The sequence below is a fragment of the Diadema antillarum genome, unplaced genomic scaffold (assembly GCF_040938485.1).
Source record: "Diadema antillarum isolate AM-2024a unplaced genomic scaffold, OU_Dant_1.0 seq00000927_RagTag, whole genome shotgun sequence".
NCBI classification, from domain to species: domain Eukaryota; kingdom Metazoa; phylum Echinodermata; class Echinoidea; order Diadematoida; family Diadematidae; genus Diadema; species Diadema antillarum.
The window spans coordinates 239312-261198 of record NW_027271778.1 but is presented as its reverse complement, the minus strand read 5'-3'; the positions used below and the strand labels follow the sequence as shown (position 1 = coordinate 261198).

The 21887-nt window shown below is 37.5% G+C and overlaps 1 protein-coding gene across 1 annotated transcript; it reads left to right on the top strand.

Moving 5' to 3' along the window:
- Positions 1 to 7361: 7361 nt before the first annotated feature.
- On the top strand, positions 7362 to 20788 carry LOC139741408 (cobalamin binding intrinsic factor-like). Its single transcript, XM_071651994.1, has 9 exons — positions 7362 to 7550; positions 10552 to 10649; positions 11416 to 11650; positions 14131 to 14408; positions 14967 to 15154; positions 15981 to 16167; positions 17005 to 17182; positions 18935 to 19068; positions 19932 to 20788. Exons 1-9 carry the CDS (start codon positions 7489 to 7491, stop codon positions 20000 to 20002), a joined length of 1431 nt encoding a protein of 476 aa, XP_071508095.1. The 5' UTR covers positions 7362 to 7488; the 3' UTR covers positions 20003 to 20788.
- The last annotated feature ends 1099 nt before the right edge of the window (positions 20789 to 21887 follow it).

The following is a 21887-nucleotide window of genomic DNA, read 5'->3' as shown; positions in this document are numbered from 1 at the left end:
ATGAAGCGGGTCTCCTTTTCAACCTTTCATCAAATAAGATCATAATTTTTTGAATATTTCACTCAAAGTGTGCACCAGATCGTTGAATTTCAATTCAAATTATGCAAAATCTCTCGTGCTTGGGAGGGGGTATCCAAACCAAACCCAAACCCTCCCCCTCTGTGCCTCTTTCCCTAGCCTTAGTACACTTTTTAGATTTACAAAAAATTATGAATAATTCTGAGTGCACAAGACTTATCACTTATATTCCGAAAACTCAAAGTTCTCTCATGTACAAGGGGAATTTCCCCTTTCAATCGACCCTTTCCTCCCTCAGTTCCCCCCCCCCACCCCACCAGTTTTTTTTGTTTTTTTTTAATGATTTCCCAAATATTCCATATGCGAATAGGATATATCTCAATTTCAACCTTAAAAAGGCAAAAGATCCATCGTACGGGAAGGGTGGAGATAACACTCGCCCACGCCTTCTTCCTGCTCGCCCGCCCCTCCCCCCCCCCCCCTTGCATAGAAGTAGACTGTGGCTACGCTTTGAACATAAACAGTTTTCCAAATATGACACAAAATGTGTGCACCAAACCGTTTAACTGCAATCAGAAAATTATACAGAATCTCCTTCCACAGGCTTGCTACACTTCTCTTCTGATTGAAAAATGTCCAGATATTCCAACAAAAGTGTGCGCCAGGTTGTTGAATTTCAGTTCAAAAAGCTTCAGCGAAACTGAAAAAAGGCTATCCTTGAATATGGGAGAGGTATCTTGCCACCCTTCCATTGCTTGTTACCCACTTTAGACTTAATATATTTTTGGGAATGACAATTTCCGATTTTTCCACAAAAAGTGTGCTCCAGATCGCTTATTTCAATTCTTAAAACGCAAAAGCTCCGCCGAGCGGGAGGGGGAATCCCCCTTCCCCTAAGCTCTTCCTCACTCGACTTTGTACATACACACAGATGATGCACATTCGGAATAAGAGCTAAATTCCGTGATTTTAACACTTCGATGGAAAAGTATTGCACCAAAAATTTGCACCAGATCGCTGAATTTAAGGTCTGAAAATGTAAAATCACCTTCATGTGGGAGGGGAAATGCCCCTATCTACACCCTCGTGTGCATGCTTTTTCTGTTTGATTGCTGAGCAGAAAGCGTTCATGATATTCAGTGTAATATAAGACGTTTATTTAACTAATACCATTTTATAGCCACAATGTTCAATAATAATCGACATGAAAATATTGTATTGCTACCTCAAACAAGTGGGACTGTTTCAAGTCGATAAAACACGCAAAAACAAGCAAAAACATGCATCAAATTGCACCATTTGCAACATCAAAATACAAAAAGTTCTCACCGTGGGAGGGGGGACACCCCCCTCCCACACCCTCCCCGTCCCCCTCGCTCGCTCCGCTCGCTCGGGCTCAGTCGCGTTCATGATATTCAGAGTAAGAATTAATACAAAAAGTTTATTTAAATGATACCATTTTATATATATCATAGGCAAATTGTGCAATAATAATCTACACTAGAATATACTGCAACCTTAAAGCGGGGTTCCCACTATCACGATTGGCGCCACGATTGAAATCGTGGTCTTAATCGTGCAGCAAGCGTGATGGTCTTATCAGATCTTAAGGTCAATCGTGGCAATCGCATTAATCGTAGGAAAATTTTGGACAGTTCAAAATTTTCTACGATTAACACGATTAGTTTTTGATCGTGATCATCGCATCAGATCGTCTGGGATCGTATCCAAACGCAGCAAATCTCTTCTAATCGTGCTTCTTAATCGTGTTGATCGGGATCGACTTTTTCACTTCACTTCCGCTTATCATCATTATTATTTTTTTTGCCCATTTGCCCTTATTGTACTCATAAATTGATTTATTTTGTATTCTGATAGGTGGTAGCCTGCATTTTTAGATTATTATTTCCAATAGTGACGGTGTAGGGTTTAATTGTGGTAATTTTTAAGGTACATTATCAAAATCATTTTTTTTTAATGATTTCATGAAATGAAAGTTGTATTACAGACTTTTAGATGTTTTCATACATTATGTTAATGATGTTTTCATTAATGAGTTGCTATTACCATTATACAGACACACAAACCAGGATATGGGATAACTTTTGTAACGAAAACAAAAAATGAGCAAAAATAAAATGACAATTGTATGTCTGCACGTATTGACTAACGTAAGTACAAAGATGAGAATAATTTAATGAATTGTGCTTGAATGGGTACATATTATCAAAGGTAAATGGTTAATTTTTAAAAGTATATTACAGAGTATTTTTTTGGGGGGTGCAGTATCCTGCTGTTTGTGTATTGTACAGTAATTAAGAGTTGTTGTTTCATCAGCCATCGTTTGACCCCTATTTTGACACTTTTCAATGTCTTTTTTTCGTATGTTATTATTTTTCACAGTTACTTATTCAATAAGTGTAGCAATATACCCCTGCGAAATAATTTTGCGTAAAACCTCCTTTTTTGTTAAAAAGTGACATCATTTTGATTAGGGAGTCACTTTTCTGTTATGTGTGTGTATCGGTTATGCTAAACATTGTTAAGTAAAACACTAAATCAAGCCGAATAAATCAAACTTTTAATAACCCATGAGATAACGACATTTTGAAATAAAAAGGCATATGATACATACACTTTGCGAATATGAAATCGAACACAATCATAAGCAATACTATCCATTCGGCCAACTTTCTTATATCGAGCGTATATAACACATAATACTATGTTACATAACATTCAAAATGATCCCATCCTCTTTCTTAGCTTCCATTTCATCATATAATTATTTTCTTCAAGTATTGGAGAGAAAGGTCATTTTTGTCTTGCTGGGTTTTTTTTTTTCTGGGGAAGAGGGGCAATCATCTGATCTTATGTATTTGGGTTCGTTATTTCATTTTTTTTTTGTGAGGGGGGAGGGTGAGCATGTCGATTTAATAATCTTTTAATTTCTTTACGTTTGATATTAGATGAGGGAATATCTGAGGTTATGGCTGGCCTGTGTGCTGCTTTCTCTCTGATAACATAATCGTCATTAGCAATACTGCAAAGGTTACGTTGTCATCATCGTCAACCTGTCAAGCCTTGCCATCATCAATGGTTGTGGATAAAATTAATAGGCCTAATCACTCTGCATAATCTAAGGGAAACAATGAAATCCATCGTCAGCCGGACTATAATATTCCCATTCGGGTCCAATCGCGCCTTAAATGGGGGTCGCTTCTGATCCCGATCGTAAAAGATATCGTATCTTATCTCAGCAGCCCGTATTGGTTCGCGGTATTCGTATTGGAACGTATCAGTACGTTGCTGCACGTACCAGATCGGGGATCCTGATCGTAATGGTCATGTTAGATCGGTACCAATCGTGAACTCAATCAAGACAATCCTGTCGGATCGTATTTGAACGGCAGACCAGATCGTGACAGATCGTATCGCTTGAAATAGACCAATCGTGACCATATCGCATCCAAGCGTAACAACATGTATAATTGACTCGCATAACCTCGTATCCAAACGTGAAATTGCAGACGAGTTCAACAAATTTTCCACGATCAGTTACGAATGTCCAATCGTGGCGTTCGCAATGGATCGCACGATAGTGGGAACCCCGCTTAAACAAGTGGGACTGTTTCAAGTCGATAAAACTCGCAAAAACAAGCAAAAACATGCATCAAATTGCACCATTTACAACATAAAAATGCAAAAAAGTTCTCACCCCCCCCCTCCCACACCCCCCCCCCCCTCCCCGCTCGCTCCGCTCGCTCGGGTTCAGTCGCGTTCATGATATTCAGTATAAAAATTCATACAAGACATTGATTTAAGTGATACCATATTTTATAGCCAAATTGTTCAATGATAATCGACATGAAAATATATTGCTGCCTTAAACAAGTGGGACTGTTTCAATTCGATAAAACGCGCAAAAACATGCATCAAATTGCACCATTTACAACATCAAAATGCAAAAAGTTCTTACCGTCGGAGGGGGGGGGACACCCCCTCCCACACCCTCCCCCCTCGCTCGCTCCGCTCGCTCGGGCTCGGTCGCTTCGCTCCCTCGCAGACTAACCGCCCCCCCCCCAAGATCAAATCCTGGCTACGCCGTTGGATATTGAGGAAGTTCAGATGAGACTAAGCAGGTAATGAAAATTACATTGAAGAACTGGATAATTTGAATTCTCAATTAAATCAAATTTTGGATTATGAAACCCAAGGCTTAATTATTCGTTCAAAAGTTCGTTGGATAGAAGAAGGAGAAAAGAGCTCGAAATATCTCTGTAATCTTGAAAAAAGGATGGGTGAGAAGAAAAGTATATATAGAATTAAAAATGAAACTGGTGATGTTATTTCAGACCATACTAAAGTAGAAAATGAAATTTATACCTTTTTTCAGACTTTATATAAAAATCACATTGAGGATAATGAAGAAGTTGTGGATGATTTTTTGGAATCCATCAATATTCCTACTTTAAACGAGAATGATAAATATTCTTTGGAAAAAACATTTTTTTTTAAAAGGAATATTATATGACACGCTTTTAACAATGAAACACAATAAATCTGCGGGATTTGATGGGCTCCCCGCAGAATTTTATGTAGTTTTTTGGCAAGATATCTCCGATTTATTTTTAAATCCTTTAAACTTTTCCGTGGAAAATGGTTTTATGTCTTCTTTCCAGCGGAATGGTATAATTACTCTGATTCCAAAAAAAAAAGATAAGGACCCTTTGTTTTTAAAGAATTTTAGACCGATATCCTTTAATTAACTGTTGATTATAAAATTCTTGCCAAAACATTGGCAAACCGTCTGAAGAAAATACTAGATCAGTTAATTCATACTGATCAGTCTGGGTTTATGAAAGGGAGACAAATCGGTAATGATATTCGATGATTAATTGATACATTTCAGTATACTGAACTTCATAAAATACCTGGGGCAATTCTTCTGTTAGATATTCAAAAAGCTTTTGACAGCGTGAATCATAACTATTTACTGAAAGTTGTTTTTTTTTTTGATTTTGGAGATAAATTTATTGGTTGGATTAGGTTAATCTATTTTGGAAGAAAGAGCTACGTGTATGTTTTAAATAATGTTTGTTTTTTCAACAAAACCCATCGATATGGAAAGGGGAATCTTTCAGGGTTGCCCTATCTCCCCATATTTGTTTTTGTTAGTTATTGAAACTATGGCTCTAGCTGTAAGACAAAATGATAATATTAAAGGCATCCCTGTGGAAGGTAAAGAGTTAAGATATCCTTATTAGCCAATGATTCCACATGTTTCGTGGATGGGTCTATAAATTCTTTCAATACTCTGTTTAATTTGATGGACTCTTTTGCTGTTCGTTCTGGTTGTAAGTTAAATATTTCAAAATCCGAGGCTGTATTGATTGGATCTAGAAAAGACTCACTTGACTTTCCTTTCTCTGAAAAAGGTCTTAAATGGACACAAAATCAGTTTAAAACCCTAGGTATAATTTTTTCTTTGAATGTTAACCAGACATTTGATTTGAATTTTCTGCCCAAATTAAAATCGATTAAAAGTGTGCTTAACTGTTGGCGAGCCAGGAAGCTCTCTTTAATCGGAAAGATTTCTGTTGTAAAAACCCTATGTTTGCCCCAACTCCTCTACCAATTTTCAGTCTTGTGTACAAAGATTCCTAGTAACTTTTTCAAAACTCTGAATACTATATTGTACAAGTTTATTTGGAATGGGGGCAATGATAGGATTAAAAGGCAATATTTATGTAATGACTACTCCCAGGGTGGTTTACGAATGATTGACCCCTCGATTTTTACTCTTTCTCCGAAATTGAATTGGGTTAAAATGCTATATGATGAGAATTTTGATAGTTTCTGGAAACGTATGGAGCTATCAGTTTTAGAGAAGTTTTGTCCGGTAACGGTTATTTTGTGGAAGACTAATGCTCCAGAAACTGTTTTAAATAAATTACCATTTGTTCAATTAGCCGATTCTTTAAGGTCCTGGTATTCATTCAGAGAAAAACTGGTTAAAATTGAATTTGGATCTGTTTATTCTGAAATAGGTGCATGTCAATCTTTATGGTTCAATAAGAATATTCGATCCAAATCAAAACAATGTTTTTTTTTTGTATATGACAATTGGTTACAGAAGGGTTTGATTTATATCAATGACTTACTAGATCCTGTCCACCCTGGTAGTAAATTATTTGAAGAGGTAGTGCTTGATTATGATATAGATAAATCAGATAGGAGGAAATATAATCTTTTAATGAAGAATATTCCGCAAGAATGGCTCACACATTCATAAATAAACCAAGATCTTATTTTTGAAACGATTATGGGTAAACTTATACAAACTCGTAAGCTTTCCAAGTATGTATATGATGTAATGTTGGAAAATGTTATCCCAGTTAATCACCTTTCTTTTTGGAATGACTTATTCAACCGAAATTCTCCTATCTGGCAAACAATCCTTATGAGAAATTTGACAAGCACCATTGACACTCGATTACGATCCTTTTTTTTTTGTAAAACTTTTTTATAGGGCAATAGCCTTAAATGACTTTTTATTTAAAATCAAGAGAAAAGACTCACCACTTTGTTCCTTTTGTAATAAATCACCTGAAACTTTTTTTTTACATTTGTTCGTATATACCCCCATATACTACATTTATGGCAAAAGATAATAGATATCATCAATCATAAGGAAAAGAAAAATTGCATTTTTTCTAATTTTGAGAAGATGTACGGTTTACATGGAGATTCTTATATAACATATATATATATATATATTTATCCATAAAGTATTTCATATAATGTCTGTAAATTCCAGAATAAAACCCCTATTTTGGAATCTTTTCAGGCTTACTTAAAAATTGATAAAGAAATAGAATATAGAATTTCCAAAAAGAAAGGTAAACTTGCTACTCATTTTCAAAAATGGAGGTTTGACATTTAATTTGAAACTGTATAGTTTTCCTACAAGGTATTCTTGTCAAATTTGATATGTAATGTTTTATGTATAATTTGTTATGCTGCATTTTTTTCTTTATTATGTGATTCTGTAATTCGCTTGATTTTTTTATTCTTTGTTATAAATTCCGTTTATTTTTTTTTAACCAATAAATACTGAATGGAAAAAACAAGCTACACATTGAGGGTGTGGTGCACTTCCTCCAATCCGGGGGGGGGGGGGGGGGGGGGGGTAATGAGTGAGAGTGAAAGGGGAAACCCCTTCTTGCAGCTTGCAGTTCTAGCATCACACACACCGCACACAAATGCACACGCAACCCAAGTCTAGCTTTGTGTATCGTGCAGTAGTGTGGCCTGCTTCCGAAATGCGCTAAACCTTCAATCTCTTTGTATGCAAATTAGTTCACTAGATACTGACGGAGCTGGCGTTTAGATCATACCCGCAGCTAGCTGACTGGTAGGAATTGGAATTACTAACCTCTACAGCAGGCACTACAGCTAAGTTAATTTATGAATAATTCACAAGGATCAGCCGATACTTTGTTATTGCGAAGTACCGGGTATACCTACTGGTAGGTTGCGTGTGCTGTGTATTGTGACTGTGTATTGTGTATTGTGACTGTGTATTGTGAACGGCTGCTGGATGTCCTGTAGCCAAGTGTTAGGGACACTATAAATTCAATTAAGTTTTACTCGTTGCTACTCCTGATTTTTCTGATCGAAGAGGAAGGTAAGTGTATAAAGCAACTTGTATGTAAGTCGTATCATAAGCACGATAAGCTAGATAAATATAGATATCTACGACTGTTATTCACACCAGTGTGACACTACTGTACTAGTAACCAGACATTAGTAGTAATCAGCTGATTATGGTACCACCGTCACTATACCACTAACACTAACACCCAACTTCTACCGACTGACTAACTACGCACAGCGGTCTGGTCAGACTGACAATAGTCTAGGTCTCGACCTGCTCAAATTCAATGCACTAAATGTAGAATTTAACGTACACTGACTGATCACATGGTCAAGATGGTATGGACACTACCTAATTGATGTTTTCTTCTGATATTTATTTATAGGCAAGGGGACATATCATAGCAAAGCAGTAGGCCCTATTATATGCCATCAGGCATCACAACTGATATATATTACTAAGTCTGCCACAACATGACTGCCGGGCTCAACTACAGTATATCCTTAAACGTCGAGATCCATCATCATCATCATCCATGCATTCATTGGGTAGTTCTCGGCTTACGGTGTATTTCTTCAGAGATTAGAATCATGATTTATGATGAAAAACTCAACCAGCAAAAACTAGATATTGGAATTTAAATTCATGCTGCCCATTAACCCTAGGGCACTCCTTGTACACAGTTGGGAGCAAACCTTCGCTTGGATTGGGAAACATAGCACAGAAAATTTTATGCATACTAGTGATGAATATCATATGATTTTATGCAGAGAGAATTATGCACATCACATGCAGTGGCTCTTAACCTGTTCCATTCGGAAGTCTCTATAGATTTAATACAAAAGCTGCCAGGTTCCCATTTGTAGGGAATAGGTTAAGGAGGTTCACAGAGAAAGACCAAGATGGTCACAAACTTTTTGTAGTATTCAAAATGATGTTTTAACCCGTCATGTGCCACAGTGTATCAAACTGCCCTATCTATGTGCTACATTATTGTGAAACTGCCATGCACAGGCTATATGGAAAACATACCTGGTACTATATATCAAAGACATGTAACTTTTTATAGAAATGTTAACGCTAGATAAGCATTACTGTAAATAAGGTTACATAAAGTTGGGGACAAAATTCCATGTTTTCTTGCAATGTAAATTGCTGACAAAGCTATGATTTATACTCTCGCGAATGGTTAGTACAGCAGTAGCTATGCTATGTGCATCACTACGTAGGTCTGGGAGGTATAACTTTTGCAGACACAGCCGCAACAGAAAATTTGAATTTTATTGAAATGAACGTTACTACCTTATCAAACACCAGATAATAAGGCAATGCATGTTTGAGGAATGGAAGCATGGGTTAAGCTTTCGTTGTACTTAGGCATTTGGCGATTTATTGATCCGTGTAGGCGGGATTGTTCATTTGAGCAAAATATGTGAACTCGGCACGCCGTTAACTGAGTCAAATGTCCGAACATGGCACATAAAGAGTTAAAGATCATAGTCTCACAGGCAACCGTGAAAGCTATTAGATATCAAGGAATTGCTAGTACCGGTACAGTAGAGTTCTAATAAGAATCTTGATACAGTAAAGTGCCATTTTTGTTTGAGGGTCTTTTGTTCAGACCTGTTTGGGAATACAGTCAGGCAGCGTGGTCACCATGAGAAAGTTTGAGAGTGTACAGAGACGGGCAACTAAAACGATCTCAGGAGATAGGAATTTGTCATATCTTGAACTCCTTGTGCAACTAGAATTAATACCACCTCTTGCTCAGAGATACATAATCATTCCAGTTTTTACCAAATTATAATTTAAATCAGTATGATTCTTGATTCTTACTCATTTTTCTTTTCTTTTCTTTTTTTTTGAAGGAGTGAGTAGCATCCATTTTACATAGATCGATTACTTGTTGATATAACTTAGAAGATGTAAAATTGTAATATGGATCCTATTCAAATGATTGGCAGAGAGCAATCACATGCCCAGTTTTTCATTTTGTCTAACGTGTCCAGCGGGCTTAAGTTTTTACTAATGATCAGTACTAATGACCAGTCCTAATGACTAATCAGAAATATCATTGCTCAAGTGTGTGACTTTGTTTATTCAGTTAACTTGCTGTTAAATCTTCAAAAGCTTTTACAAGTCCACCATAGAGGATAGCCCATGACGTGTAGAATATGGATGATATTGATCTCCTCCCAATAGGTAGGAGTCCCTCCTTGTCAGTTTTTTTTCCTCCGCCAAGGGAGGAGGTTATGTTTTTGTTTGTTTGTCCGTGTGCAAAATAACTCAAAAAGTTGCAAACGGATTTGGATGAAACTTGCAGGAAATGTTGAGAATGATGCAAAGAACAGATGATTAAATTTTGGCAGTAATTCGAAAACTTTCATGGATTTTATAAAGGTTTTTTGATATTTTGGCAGGTAGGGTCAATGAACTTGACCTTACCTTGGGAGTTCAAGCTACATATTTTTGAGGTTTTCATACGTGCACTAAAGTGCATGCTCCACTGCGAGGTGCGCCGCGCAGCTGAAGGTGGATGACGTGACAAAAGCCTTCGATATATGGGAATTTGGATGATTTTTTAGCAAGCAATACGTATGGGTGGAAATCACTGATCTCTGGAAGAACAGGATTATTGGTGGAAATTAGCTACTTGGCAGAGGTCGCCCTCAGAGTGCTTCTCTAATCTTTTAATGTACTTGGTTCCACTCATTTTCTTTTCTTTATGTGACACCTAGATATTGAATCATTTCCTATTTGTGTGCCAGGCAGATCTTTTCACATCTTTCTCACATTGCTGTACTGCTAACCACAATTGAGATGTATAAGTTTTCAAAATTTGTCATTTATGTTTTATCAATCACTTACTGCAGGGCGACTGGCAAAATGAAACTTTTGTGGCACATTCTTGGGCTTATTTCCCAGTGTCTTGTTTCCTCAAATGCAGCTGAGCCTGTCTCAGAAATTTGTGGTAAGTATGTCTGACACAAAGCTACAGTCAACAGCAACCAATTTGTATTGCTCAGAATCCACGAGTGGTTCCCTATGAGGATGGTTTCACAATAAATCGTTTGGTGGTGTCCTCAAATTCTATGCATTATTTTTTCTATAAAGTTGCCTAAGAGAGTGGTTTGTGGGGTTTTTCACTTATCCCTCATTAAGCTTTAAAGACTGTATTTTGAATCGAAGTAAGGTTGGATTCTGTGTGGCTTTTAGATATTGTGATGTCTTTCTGTATAATAATTTCTTCTTCTTTGTCTTCTTCTTCTTCTTATTCTTCTTGTTGATGGAAGTGCATACCTACGATGTACGGAGAGTGATAGAATCTAGGTGTTGTAAGGGCCTGAAAAGTCCTGGGTTTTTTTTTTTTTTTCTGGGGGGGGGGGGTTGTCATTGAATATTGAAGTACACATATTATCATTTAGTCTTACAGTGTGGGCAATACATATTTTTTTCCTTTAAATTTTCTAGAGAAAATGACTCAGGCCCATGAGAGTCAGTGAAATTAACATAGAATGTATGTAAATAACGTTGGTAGATGGTGACAGACTTGAATCTTGCTCTTCAAACCCATCTAAGTTAATTCTTCCCCCCCCCCCCCCCCCCAAAAAAAAAAAAAAAAAAAAAAATGCCAACAGTTTTCTAATACTGTGAAGATTCCATTATAACTTTTCCACGGCTACACATGAGTTCCCATCAAGATGACCCCCAATTGTCCCATCTTTTCCCGACACTAGGCCCTGACACCAGCCAAGACCTGGTCCAGAGGCTCCAGGCTGCCCAGTGGCTTGCCTCCGATTGGCTGCTAGATGAGCGGAGGCCGGACTGGGGATGGAATTTTGTGAGCACGGGGTCGGCCATCTTGTCTCTCCATCTGGCCAATGAGACGTGGAAGAACCACCCCCTCTCCCTGGAGGGTCAGCTGAGTATCAAGCAGCTGGAGATAGAGGTGCTGCGGGACATTTCTCACAGGTGAATCTTAATTGATACAAGTTCACCTTGATGTACATGTGGATGGAGTGAATGTAGCAATATTAGTATAACACATCAGTGAAAGTTTGAGGAAAATTGGACAATCCGTTCAAAAGTTATGAATTTGTGATTTTTTTTTTTTTTTTTGTGGCACCATTTCTGGATGAGGACACTACCACAGCTTGTGATATTGCATGCTTTGAACAATATAAGGAAATATAAGAAAAGAATTCCACTAAATTTTTTGGAAAAAGTACACATTACCTTGGCTTGTAATTGACGTATATTTCAACCCATTGAGACTAGTCCCAAGTATGCTCGGGCAGGTACGTGTCTATGATAAATTACATGTGTTATAGAAAAATCAGCCTGTCCTCAACAGGAAAGGGTAGTGATGATAATGATAAGTCTGTTAATATGCAAGAAAAGTGAAGTTCAAAAGTATGTTGAATTTTCTGTTCTATGATGTGACATCACAAGCTATATCAGTTTTCTCATCCATGGATAGCAGCACTGAAACTTTGAAACTTCATGACTTTTGAACAGGTTGTCTGATATTCCTCAAACTGTCACTGTTAATGTGTTCTATTAATATTGCTGCATTCTCTCAATCCGCATTTATATTGAGGTGAACTTATTCTTTATTATATACCTCATGAGTGAGATTCGTATCAATGATTGGTCAAACGAATATCACGTGACAAGGTGTAGTCCCATCTATCTTATCATATAAGTGATAGAAAGGCAAAACCCTCGTGATAGAAAGGCAAAACCCTCGTGATAGTAAGTCAAAACCCTCGTGATAGAATTCGTAAACCCTCCGCAACTTTTGTACACATAACAAGTACACTAGACTTTGCGCGCGGTGTCCGCAACCCCTCCCCAAGGACGTTCACTACGCGCATCGTATACAACATAATGCACAATCATCGCACTAGCGCGCTCAACAGGTATGTTTCAACATGGCATGGTGATCGAGCGCTCCTCCGTGATTTGACGTGAGTTGAATCAAAGATCGTACACTTTGTCTTTAGGATTTCTTAGGATCCCGAAATAGAGACAAATCTCAGCATGTTGGAAATATCGAATTCAAACACGAGCGACGGGAAATTGGATGTATACTGTAATCTTCTGCCAAGATTTTATGCAGGAGCTCACCGAAGGCCGTGTGACTAACCGTGAGTGAGTACCGTGCGTACTGGGTAGTCTACGAAATGCACGAAAACCATGCAAGCGAGCGCTGTGGCCTGATTTTAGGGCTAGGCCTACCAGTTTTACTGCGTATTTGCCAAGCCCTATACTAGATCTTAAACGATGAGGTATATAAAACAAATATTAACTGCTCTGTATTCGGATGGTGGTGGAAATTATCATTCCCTCGGTGCTTTTCATACCGACCCTTCCATCACCCCTCGGCTAACGCCTCGGGATGATAGAAGGGTCGGTATGAAAAGCACCTTGGGAATGATAATTTCCACCATCATCCTCATGAGCAGTCAATATTTGTATACTGTTTCCCCTTTGCTGAGAACATCTGAAACAAAAATAAAAACCTATGCTCTTCTCTTTTCATTTTGATCTTTTGGACATACTTGTAGATTTCATGCAGTTACTCATGTTTAGTTTCTTATGTTAGATGAATATCGCATCATCAGTGTCATTCCCTTCATCAGATTGCTTCCAATTTTCACATATATGATTGTGGTATGATAATAAATTTATTGTCTATATTTGTGCAAATTGAATACTTCAGAAGCGAGAATAAAATAAAACAAACAAACTAAAATGCATGTAAGTTTGTGATGCACATTACAAAATATGATGTGGTTATGCTTTTTGTTATTCTGAGAAAGAAGCACTCATGCACACATCTATACATAATAATTCATATTCATTTTTCATTCATTTTAATATTCATATATTTGTTTATTTATTTATTTATTTATTTGTCTAATTTTATTTATTTATTTATTTATTTATTTATTTATTTATTTATTCCTTTATTTATTTATTTATTTATGTGCATCTTCCCATGAAGATAAATGAGGCATGTGTGTGGTATTTGTTTGGGAATTATATTCAGTGTTTGGATTCTTTACTGCAGGCAAGCCAGATTCATGATCTTCTGACTGTATTCTGTATGGAATTATTTTTTATTTTTTATTGCAGAAATTATCAATGTACAGTGCATTCTCGTTATAAGGAACACAGTTGTAACAAAATTCTATAACGAAATTCGGGTTACAATGAAGTAAAAATTCAGGCCACAACAATTATCCGCTCTGTGTATTTATATTTGTTTATTTGTTTGGTTATAACAAAAGTTTGATATACCGAAAGAAAACTGCCGTCCCAAGGACTTCTTTATAGCAGTCCACTGTATTGGTGGAATTTTTATACCCATGTGCTGTACATGGTAATGCTGCTTTTTGATGATGTCAGTTATAACAAGATTTATAATGTGTTTTTTTTTTCTTCAGAAAACACCTCAGAGAGATGCCCCTGGGTCAGCTGGCATACTACGCCATGGCTCTACACGCCACCTGTCGCAATCCCTCAAACTTCCACGGCCACGGCCTTGTGCATCACATTCACCACCGTGTGGCTACCCTCCGGGCCAACGATACGCACAACTTCTTCCCGTACTCCCTTGCGCTGCTGGCACTGTGCAGCTCTCCTGAGGGCGAGATCCCGACCAGTGCTCTACAGACCCTTAGAGAGGCTCAGAGGGAGAATGGATGCTTCCCAATGGGAATCGGTAGGATAGCCATAGTGGAGATAAAATCATGAAATCAATCACATCGTGCAAATGAACCCCCCCCTAAAAAAAAAAAAAAAAAACCAACAATAAAACAAAAGCAAAAACAAACATGAAGCCATATATTGTGAAGCCGCTTGGAACTCCCCCCCCCCCCAAGACTTTTTTCCAAATTTCTGCAACCGACAAACTTACACAGAAATGATAGCCAAATGTGTATGTGAATTGAGTGAATGCAGAAATTTCAATAGAATACATCAGTGAAGCTTGAGGAAAATCAGACTGTTCAAAAGTGATGAATTTGCATTAAAAGTTATGGTACTGACCTCCGTAGGGCTTTACAAAGAGTACTATTTTCGCCATGATACGTGAGTCTAATATTTTGTGAATCGAGACCTCCCGACAATTTTGCTAGTGGTTAAATTTACAATAGTGGACTACTGTATTGAATGGAGAAATGTGTGCATGCACTTTACATTCATGTCAGAATCAGAGTTTATATTTTCATGTGATTTTAAATTTCCATGAGGTGCCAATTCCATTTTTTCCCCAAACTAGACGTCACATCCATGGCAGTAATGGCCATGTCCTGCATGCGGTCGCAGTTTAACAACGTTGAGCAGCTCAGCCTCTTGCGGCAGATGACGGAGAATGCGACAGAGTGCATACTGCAGCAGCAGAATTCAGACGGAGGGTTCAGCAGCTGGATTGGCACCAACATCATCAGTACTGCCCTTGCAGCTCAGGCAAGGCCACAAGAATGTGTTGTTGTTTGTTTTTTTTTTTCTCTCTCTCTTTTATTCAATTCATCATCATCATTATCATACAAGCTTTTATCTGTTATGCCATTCAATTCAATCATGTTTTGATACAAAGTATACATTCATTGATTCATATTTATTAATAACAGTTTGAAAGAAGTACAAGTCATGAAGTGCAATACAAAATAAATGTACAGATAATTATGCAGCAAGAAATCAATGCAAGCTTCTAGTGATAAATCAGGACGTGTAAAACTGTGAAAACCATTCTTATGAGAGTGCATCACATTTGCAACATTTGCAAGGCATATTTCGTTCACTGCTTAAATAGAATGAGATATTTGTTACATGTACCTTACTCTTTCCAGTCATTCTTCCAGAAAATCCATTCAATTCATCTAATTGGAGAAAGAGAATCTGATAAATGTCATGTAGAATGTCACCATAGGTAATCAAAAATCCTCTCTCAGGCATGAAAGCTATGTGTATGTTGGATTATTCAACTTTGACCCATTCAGGTTGGTTTGATTTTGCTACAACATGCATTTTCCATGGACTCTTGCCCGAGTATACTTGGGACTTGTCCTCAATGGGTTAATATAGGGTTTATTACTGGACAGTGCATCATGTACATGTATGGTAGTCCATCAATGTAATTGAGCCTACTGTGGCGACAGCTTTGGCATACAGAGTTAAAGGCATGTATAATTCATCTTGCCCACCCATGTGCCAAAAATTCCTCAAGTGAAGATTTCCAGTTTTACAGTATTTTGCTCTAATCTTGAGAATAAATGTTTACCATACTGCTCAGGCCCTAATTGCCAGTGGAACGTCGCCAGCAAGATGGCTCTGTAACAGCACCATCACTCTCATCCTGGATGCTCAGCAGGAGGACGGTGACTTCGGCAGCCAAGGTGGCACCATCCAGATCCTCCCGTTGCTTAGCAACCGTCACCATGGCAGCCTGACAGAGATTGACCAGGAGTGCCCCAGCCATGGTTAGTGTGGCTTGCAGATTTTAGATATTGTATAAAAGGTCCAGAATCAAAAAAAAAAAAAAAAAAAGAATTAAAGAACGCATGAACGATGCAGTGTGAATTTCATAATAATGATGTGATTCACCATAAGTCGCCAAAACCCATCCTTATATAAGATGATACCCTACATTTATTATTTTACAGTGTCAGTTGTACACCAACTTGTATTATACTGAGAATGTGGCTACATTTTTCTCTAGAGTAGCATGCCATATATCAAACATTAACCCGTTGAGGACTAGTCCCGAGTATACTCAGGCATGTGTGTATGGGAAATGCGTGTTGTGGCAAAATCAGTCCGTCCTCAACAGGTTAAGCATGTTACTAACCTACATTCTCATTATGTCACAGCACCAGAACAGACAAATCCTTTTTTTTTATCCTTCTTTCTTTGTATAGCATGTTATTATTACAGATTTATTAGTGACTGTGACTTCATAGATCAATGTTGGATTGATATTGAAGCATTTTTGCAACTCATTCCACTCTCGTATGATGTTTAAGACACAACCAAATTGACAGGGAATGGAGAACCTTTGATTGATGGACAGCATTCAACGTACATCATTTAATTTGGGTTTATTCTGAGATTCCTTTGATGCAGGAAAGATTTCACAAAGGCTTTCAAAAAAGTTTATCACAAGATCAGAGACTGAAGATATTCCTGTTATATGCCTGATCTGGATTTTGAATACATGCAGTCTGCTACATCATAATCTTTGAACTACACCCTGTATGTCAAACTGTTTAAGTAGTCTTCAACAAGTTGATTGCACTTGTTCTCTTTGCCAAATTCAGACTCCCTCGAGGTGATCCCTTTTATCAGCCGTCATGACGAGACCATCTCCGTGAATCTCCAGATCCATCGGGTCGACGGCAACGTCACCCTGACGGATGACCCTCTGGTTGTCACGGCGATCCCGGGAGAGAATTTGTTCCGCGTCATGGAACGTGCAAGGCAGATCAACGATTTGCAGTGAGTTGCTTGAGTGCGGTTTCCTCATTGTATACTGTATACGCCAAATATTTCACAATGTTTTTATTTTCGCAAATGTGCGAGTCAGATGCTGCCTGCAAATTTAAAGACACACAAAAATATTGACTCTGATCCTGATATGAATGTGACGTGCACATTTACATTTCTCTGTTCAGTACTCCATGATAACGAATTTAACTACTCGCAAAATCATGGGGAAGTCCCGATTCATGAAAATTTAGACTCGTTAGATACATGGCATATACAGTATCTTGTTTGATAGTGAAAGTAAAAACACAAAGATTGTATTCAACAAAAAATATGCTATTCTCATTTAATTTCATGAAACAGTCTTGATGAGTTTGTCAGTGGAATATCTTTCCATTTTGAGGTGAAATAAGCAAAGTCTAAACACAGAGTTGTCAATTCTGAGGAGTGCCTAAGATAAGATTCCTTTAAAGTATGGTGAATGAGACATTAAAATCAAGAAAATCATGTAAAAGAAGGTGTCAAAGCAGAGGGATATGTCTGTTAAAACAGATTTTTAATGTGACTTATTAAAAGATATTCGCGCCGCTGAGAAATTGCGAGTTATAACTGACCGATTTGCTGCACCGATATTCACTCCAGAACAGCCGTCTTTTTCGAGCCCTAAAGTATGACGTCATGAAATTAACAAAACCCTTTACGAGTGCAGTGGGACATTGAGGCCGCCATTCATAAAGCACATATTTCTTGGTGAGCGGATGCAATATCTGGCCTGTCTTTAGTCGCATTTGCTTTCTCGGCTGAAACATTAAAACATCTAATTTTTACCTTATATTGTACGGAAAGACTTTGAGTTTGACATCGAGAGTGAATTGAGTGATGAGAGTGACAATGACACTGATAGTGACAGTGGCAAAGTCGGTGGTAGAAGAAACGAGGGAGAGAGGACAGATATGGAAGGCCGCTGCGGACGCAACTCGTTTGGGGCATACATGGAAACGGGCATACGTATGCAACTGCCTCTCCATACATATGCCTCAAATGAACTATGTCCGCAACGGCCCTCCATAGACAGAGCCCACTGTTTGGATGGAGTGCGCACATTTCGTGCCGTCATAATTTTGGTCACCAAAATTTCGCTGTCAGATCGGGTTCAGGTGGTCTAAAAAGGGTCTCCAAACACCATCTCTCCATCGTTCTGGAGACGTTTTTACCTTTATGAAAGTTGATTATTCATATTTCTAGAGACTTAGGCTTTCCAGAAATGTATAAAGCACCTTGTTTATGAATATCGTCCTTTTTTTCTCGTTCACCATACTTTAAGAGTTAACACATTTCATTTCAAAGACCTAATTGCTGACAACCAGAACCACCTCAGCAGTATTTAATCATAGTCATGATGACCGCATGAGTGCATGCATGTCATTTTTGTTTCATAACAAAGGAAAATGTTAAGTACATTAAAAGATTCATTGTGGAGACAAGCAGTCAAAGACATGGCATTGCAGGAAATATTATAATGCCTTCCCCTTGCTCTGCATCTACATTAGGTCAGTCTACAAGAATGGCATGTATATGCTACAAGCTTATCAGATTGTGAAGACAACTCTTCTAGGAAAAGACTTTATTGTTTCTATTGATTTGATACAGAGACAGATTTGTGTGCAAAATGCATTGCATCACGCTCGATTATTTTTCTTGGCATGTATGGACAAAGCAAATTTAATTTCTAACATGAAACCTCCTTTTTCTTTACATTTACAGGTTTGAGTCAAGGATGACCCAGTTTGGCAACCATATCTTCACCATCAACAATGTTGAGAATGACAACACTCGTGGATTCTACTGGTTTATCTATGAGGTTCTCGAGAATGGAGACCTTGAAGCAGCACAAACAGGTAATAGTCTGTGAATTTAACCTGTTGAGGACGGGCTGATTTTGCTACAGCACGCATTTCCCTCAGACCCTTGGCCGAGTTTACTCGGTACTTGTCGTCAATGGGTTAAGGCTTGTTCTTGTTTTACTGCCTGTCCAATGTTTTGTTATCTCACCTGAACCAAAGGCTCAAATGAGCTATTGCAGTCATTCATCATCTGTTGTCCGTTGTGCGTAAATGTTTTTACCTCTTTTCAACTTCTTTTTGAAAACTTGTATGACTGATTTTCACAAAATTGGCAGGTAGCATCCAATGCTGTAAGTACAGTGTATGTACGTAAATGCAGTTTCAAATTTCTGCATTCTTCTAATGATAATTTACTCCATTTTTTTTTTTTTTTTGGTCTCTTTTAACTGATGTTATTTATTTATCATTTTTGTAGAAGAGATACAAGTAGTCCCCTACAAAAATCTAGAATTCGAAATACTGAAGTCCATCAGTGCATTTGAGAATACTGCATACAGCTGTATTATGCCATTTATGACAATGTTTCAGTTTGGTAGATGAGAATGTGCAAATGCTGAAAGATGCCTTTTTGCCATAACTTTCAATGTTATTTTGTTTCATATTTTGCACTGACAGTAGAAATGAAGCAAATGTGTGAAAATGAAAAAAAAAGAAGAAATGATTTAGAATTTGAATGATATGATAACTTTGAGCAATTTCTCTTTGATTGCAACGATGAATGGGTATTAGATATACTAAAATCATCTCGCTAAGTTATATAGTTTGCTTAAACGCCTTTTCTGTCTTGTTATTTAATTGCTCTTTGTAAGTCTGTCACTTTAAAACGTTTTTCAATCCTTTATTGTTTCATTCTGCAGGTACGGATGGAATTTACCCAGACCACAACGCAGTGTATCGATGGGTGTATCGTAAATATGTGTCCCATTAATCACAGATAATTACAACTTGCCACCACCATTCAGATGACCTTACTACAGTGCACTCCCGTTATAACGAAATGCTCGGGACCGGCAGTTTTCTTTCGTTATAACGAAATTTCGTTATAACCGAACAAATACAATATACATGTATAACGAAAACAAGGAAACCACGTACGTATATCATATTCTGTTTGCTGAATACTCATCATACACTCGAAAGCTATGTGAAATGTGATGGGATAACTGTATTACAATAATAAACGCAAGTTCCCCTCAGAAACTGTGCGTGACACAAGGAGCAAACACACACAGTGATGTGAAGCGTTCACCAATGCAGAGACGCTATAAATGCTTGTTTCGCTCCGTATTTTTGAAAGCAATTCGCATTTCGTTATAACGGAGCACATTTCTTTTGTTTTTCTTTGTCTGTGGCGCTCGGAAAAGACTTCGTTATAACGGAAATTTCGCTATAACCGTGTTCGTTATAAGCGAATTTTGTACCATAGACTTTAATGGTGATAATTTTGGGACCTGAAGATTTACTTCGTTATAACGAAATTTCGTTATAACCGTGTTCGTTGTAACGGGAGTGCACTGTATCTATATAACCTGCTTGCCAGCTCTACTATGCACCCCCAATGACTGTGGACTACCAGACCCATGAATGGTAATAATCTTGAGTGTAACTGAATGTCGTGAAGATAAGCAGCCATGAGTAAAGTCAGATCAGTTGAAACAGTATTTAGAGGTCAGTACCTTATGAAAACTGTCCTATTTTCCACCGTAAGATTTTCAAAGAAACAATATTATTGCAAATCAGTTGAAGTGAAGGTCATGTCATAATTATTACATCAGAAATATCAAACATTAAAGTATACATTAAAGCTAAAAAGATGAATATTTGCATTACACTGCAGCCCAAATTCTATCATCATTGGAAATTGTCCAGCAACAAACTTGGACATGGTATTATAATCAAATAAATATCACAATAGCTCCATACCTACATATTGTGCTTGTGTACTAATTATCTGACAATACTAATTTCATCTTGTACTAAAATGAAATACCTCTTTTAAGATGTCAGTTGGAGTTATGCCAGGTTTGATGGAATATCCAAGTTGTATAAGAGAAATGTTTTATTTAGTTCAGCTTAATTGAATCCTAAACACGGTATAGGTAGATTCAATTTTTGTTGCTTTGTCGTACGTCATGCTGCAAGTAATTTCACATGCTCTAAGATAGTATTATACTAAATTTGTTAGAAGTCAAAAAGTCACACAGCATGATTTTAAAACTGCTTATCTTCTTTTTTTTCAGATGGCAGGCAAATATTTCTGTAATTATTTTCAACCAATGATTAGTATAGCAACTCAAAAATTGATATCAAAAGTGTCATAATATCAAGATTGTGATGCTGCTAGTATGATTTCATGTGAAGGAAATGATGTATGTTTTCATTTTAAAGAGGAGAAATTTGGAAAAGATATTTGCACAAACCAATAGGAAATTTGTAAGGCGATGATTGATATGCTTATATAATTGTGATCAAAATCGCTACTATTAAGGAAGATATGTAAATACTCCCATCATTTACTCTATGATCACCTTACATGTAATACAACACAGTTGTTTTCATCAGCCCTAATTATTTCTATCACAGTCGGCTTTGATTTTGAGAGGAGATCCTCTTTAAATTCTCCATGGTGTTCTCAGAGCTTTTCTAGCCCAAAACAAGCAGTTCTAGCCCAAAACAAGCCCAATCAGCCTTTTTTTTCTCTCTCTCTCCTCTGTGCTGTGCTCTCATTTTCATACAGGGTCTCACAGCACTATCCCAATGTGTCATGTGAGTTTATAGTCAAGTAACGGTCAGTAGTAGGATAGATATTATGA

What these genes read in the sequence shown, in the direction of transcription:
- LOC139741408 (XM_071651994.1), top strand. Translation starts at nt 7,489, where the DNA reads ATGAATAATTCACAAGGATCAGCCGATACTTTGTTATTGCGAAGTACC. An exon ending in AGTACCGGGTATACCTACTG is followed by an intron (nt 7,551 to 10,551) that starts GTAGGTTGCGTG and finishes CACTTACTGCAG; the next exon opens with GGCGACTGGCAAAATGAAAC. An exon ending in ATGCTTCCCAATGGGAATCG is followed by an intron (nt 14,409 to 14,966) that starts GTAGGATAGCCA and finishes TCCCCAAACTAG; the next exon opens with ACGTCACATCCATGGCAGTA.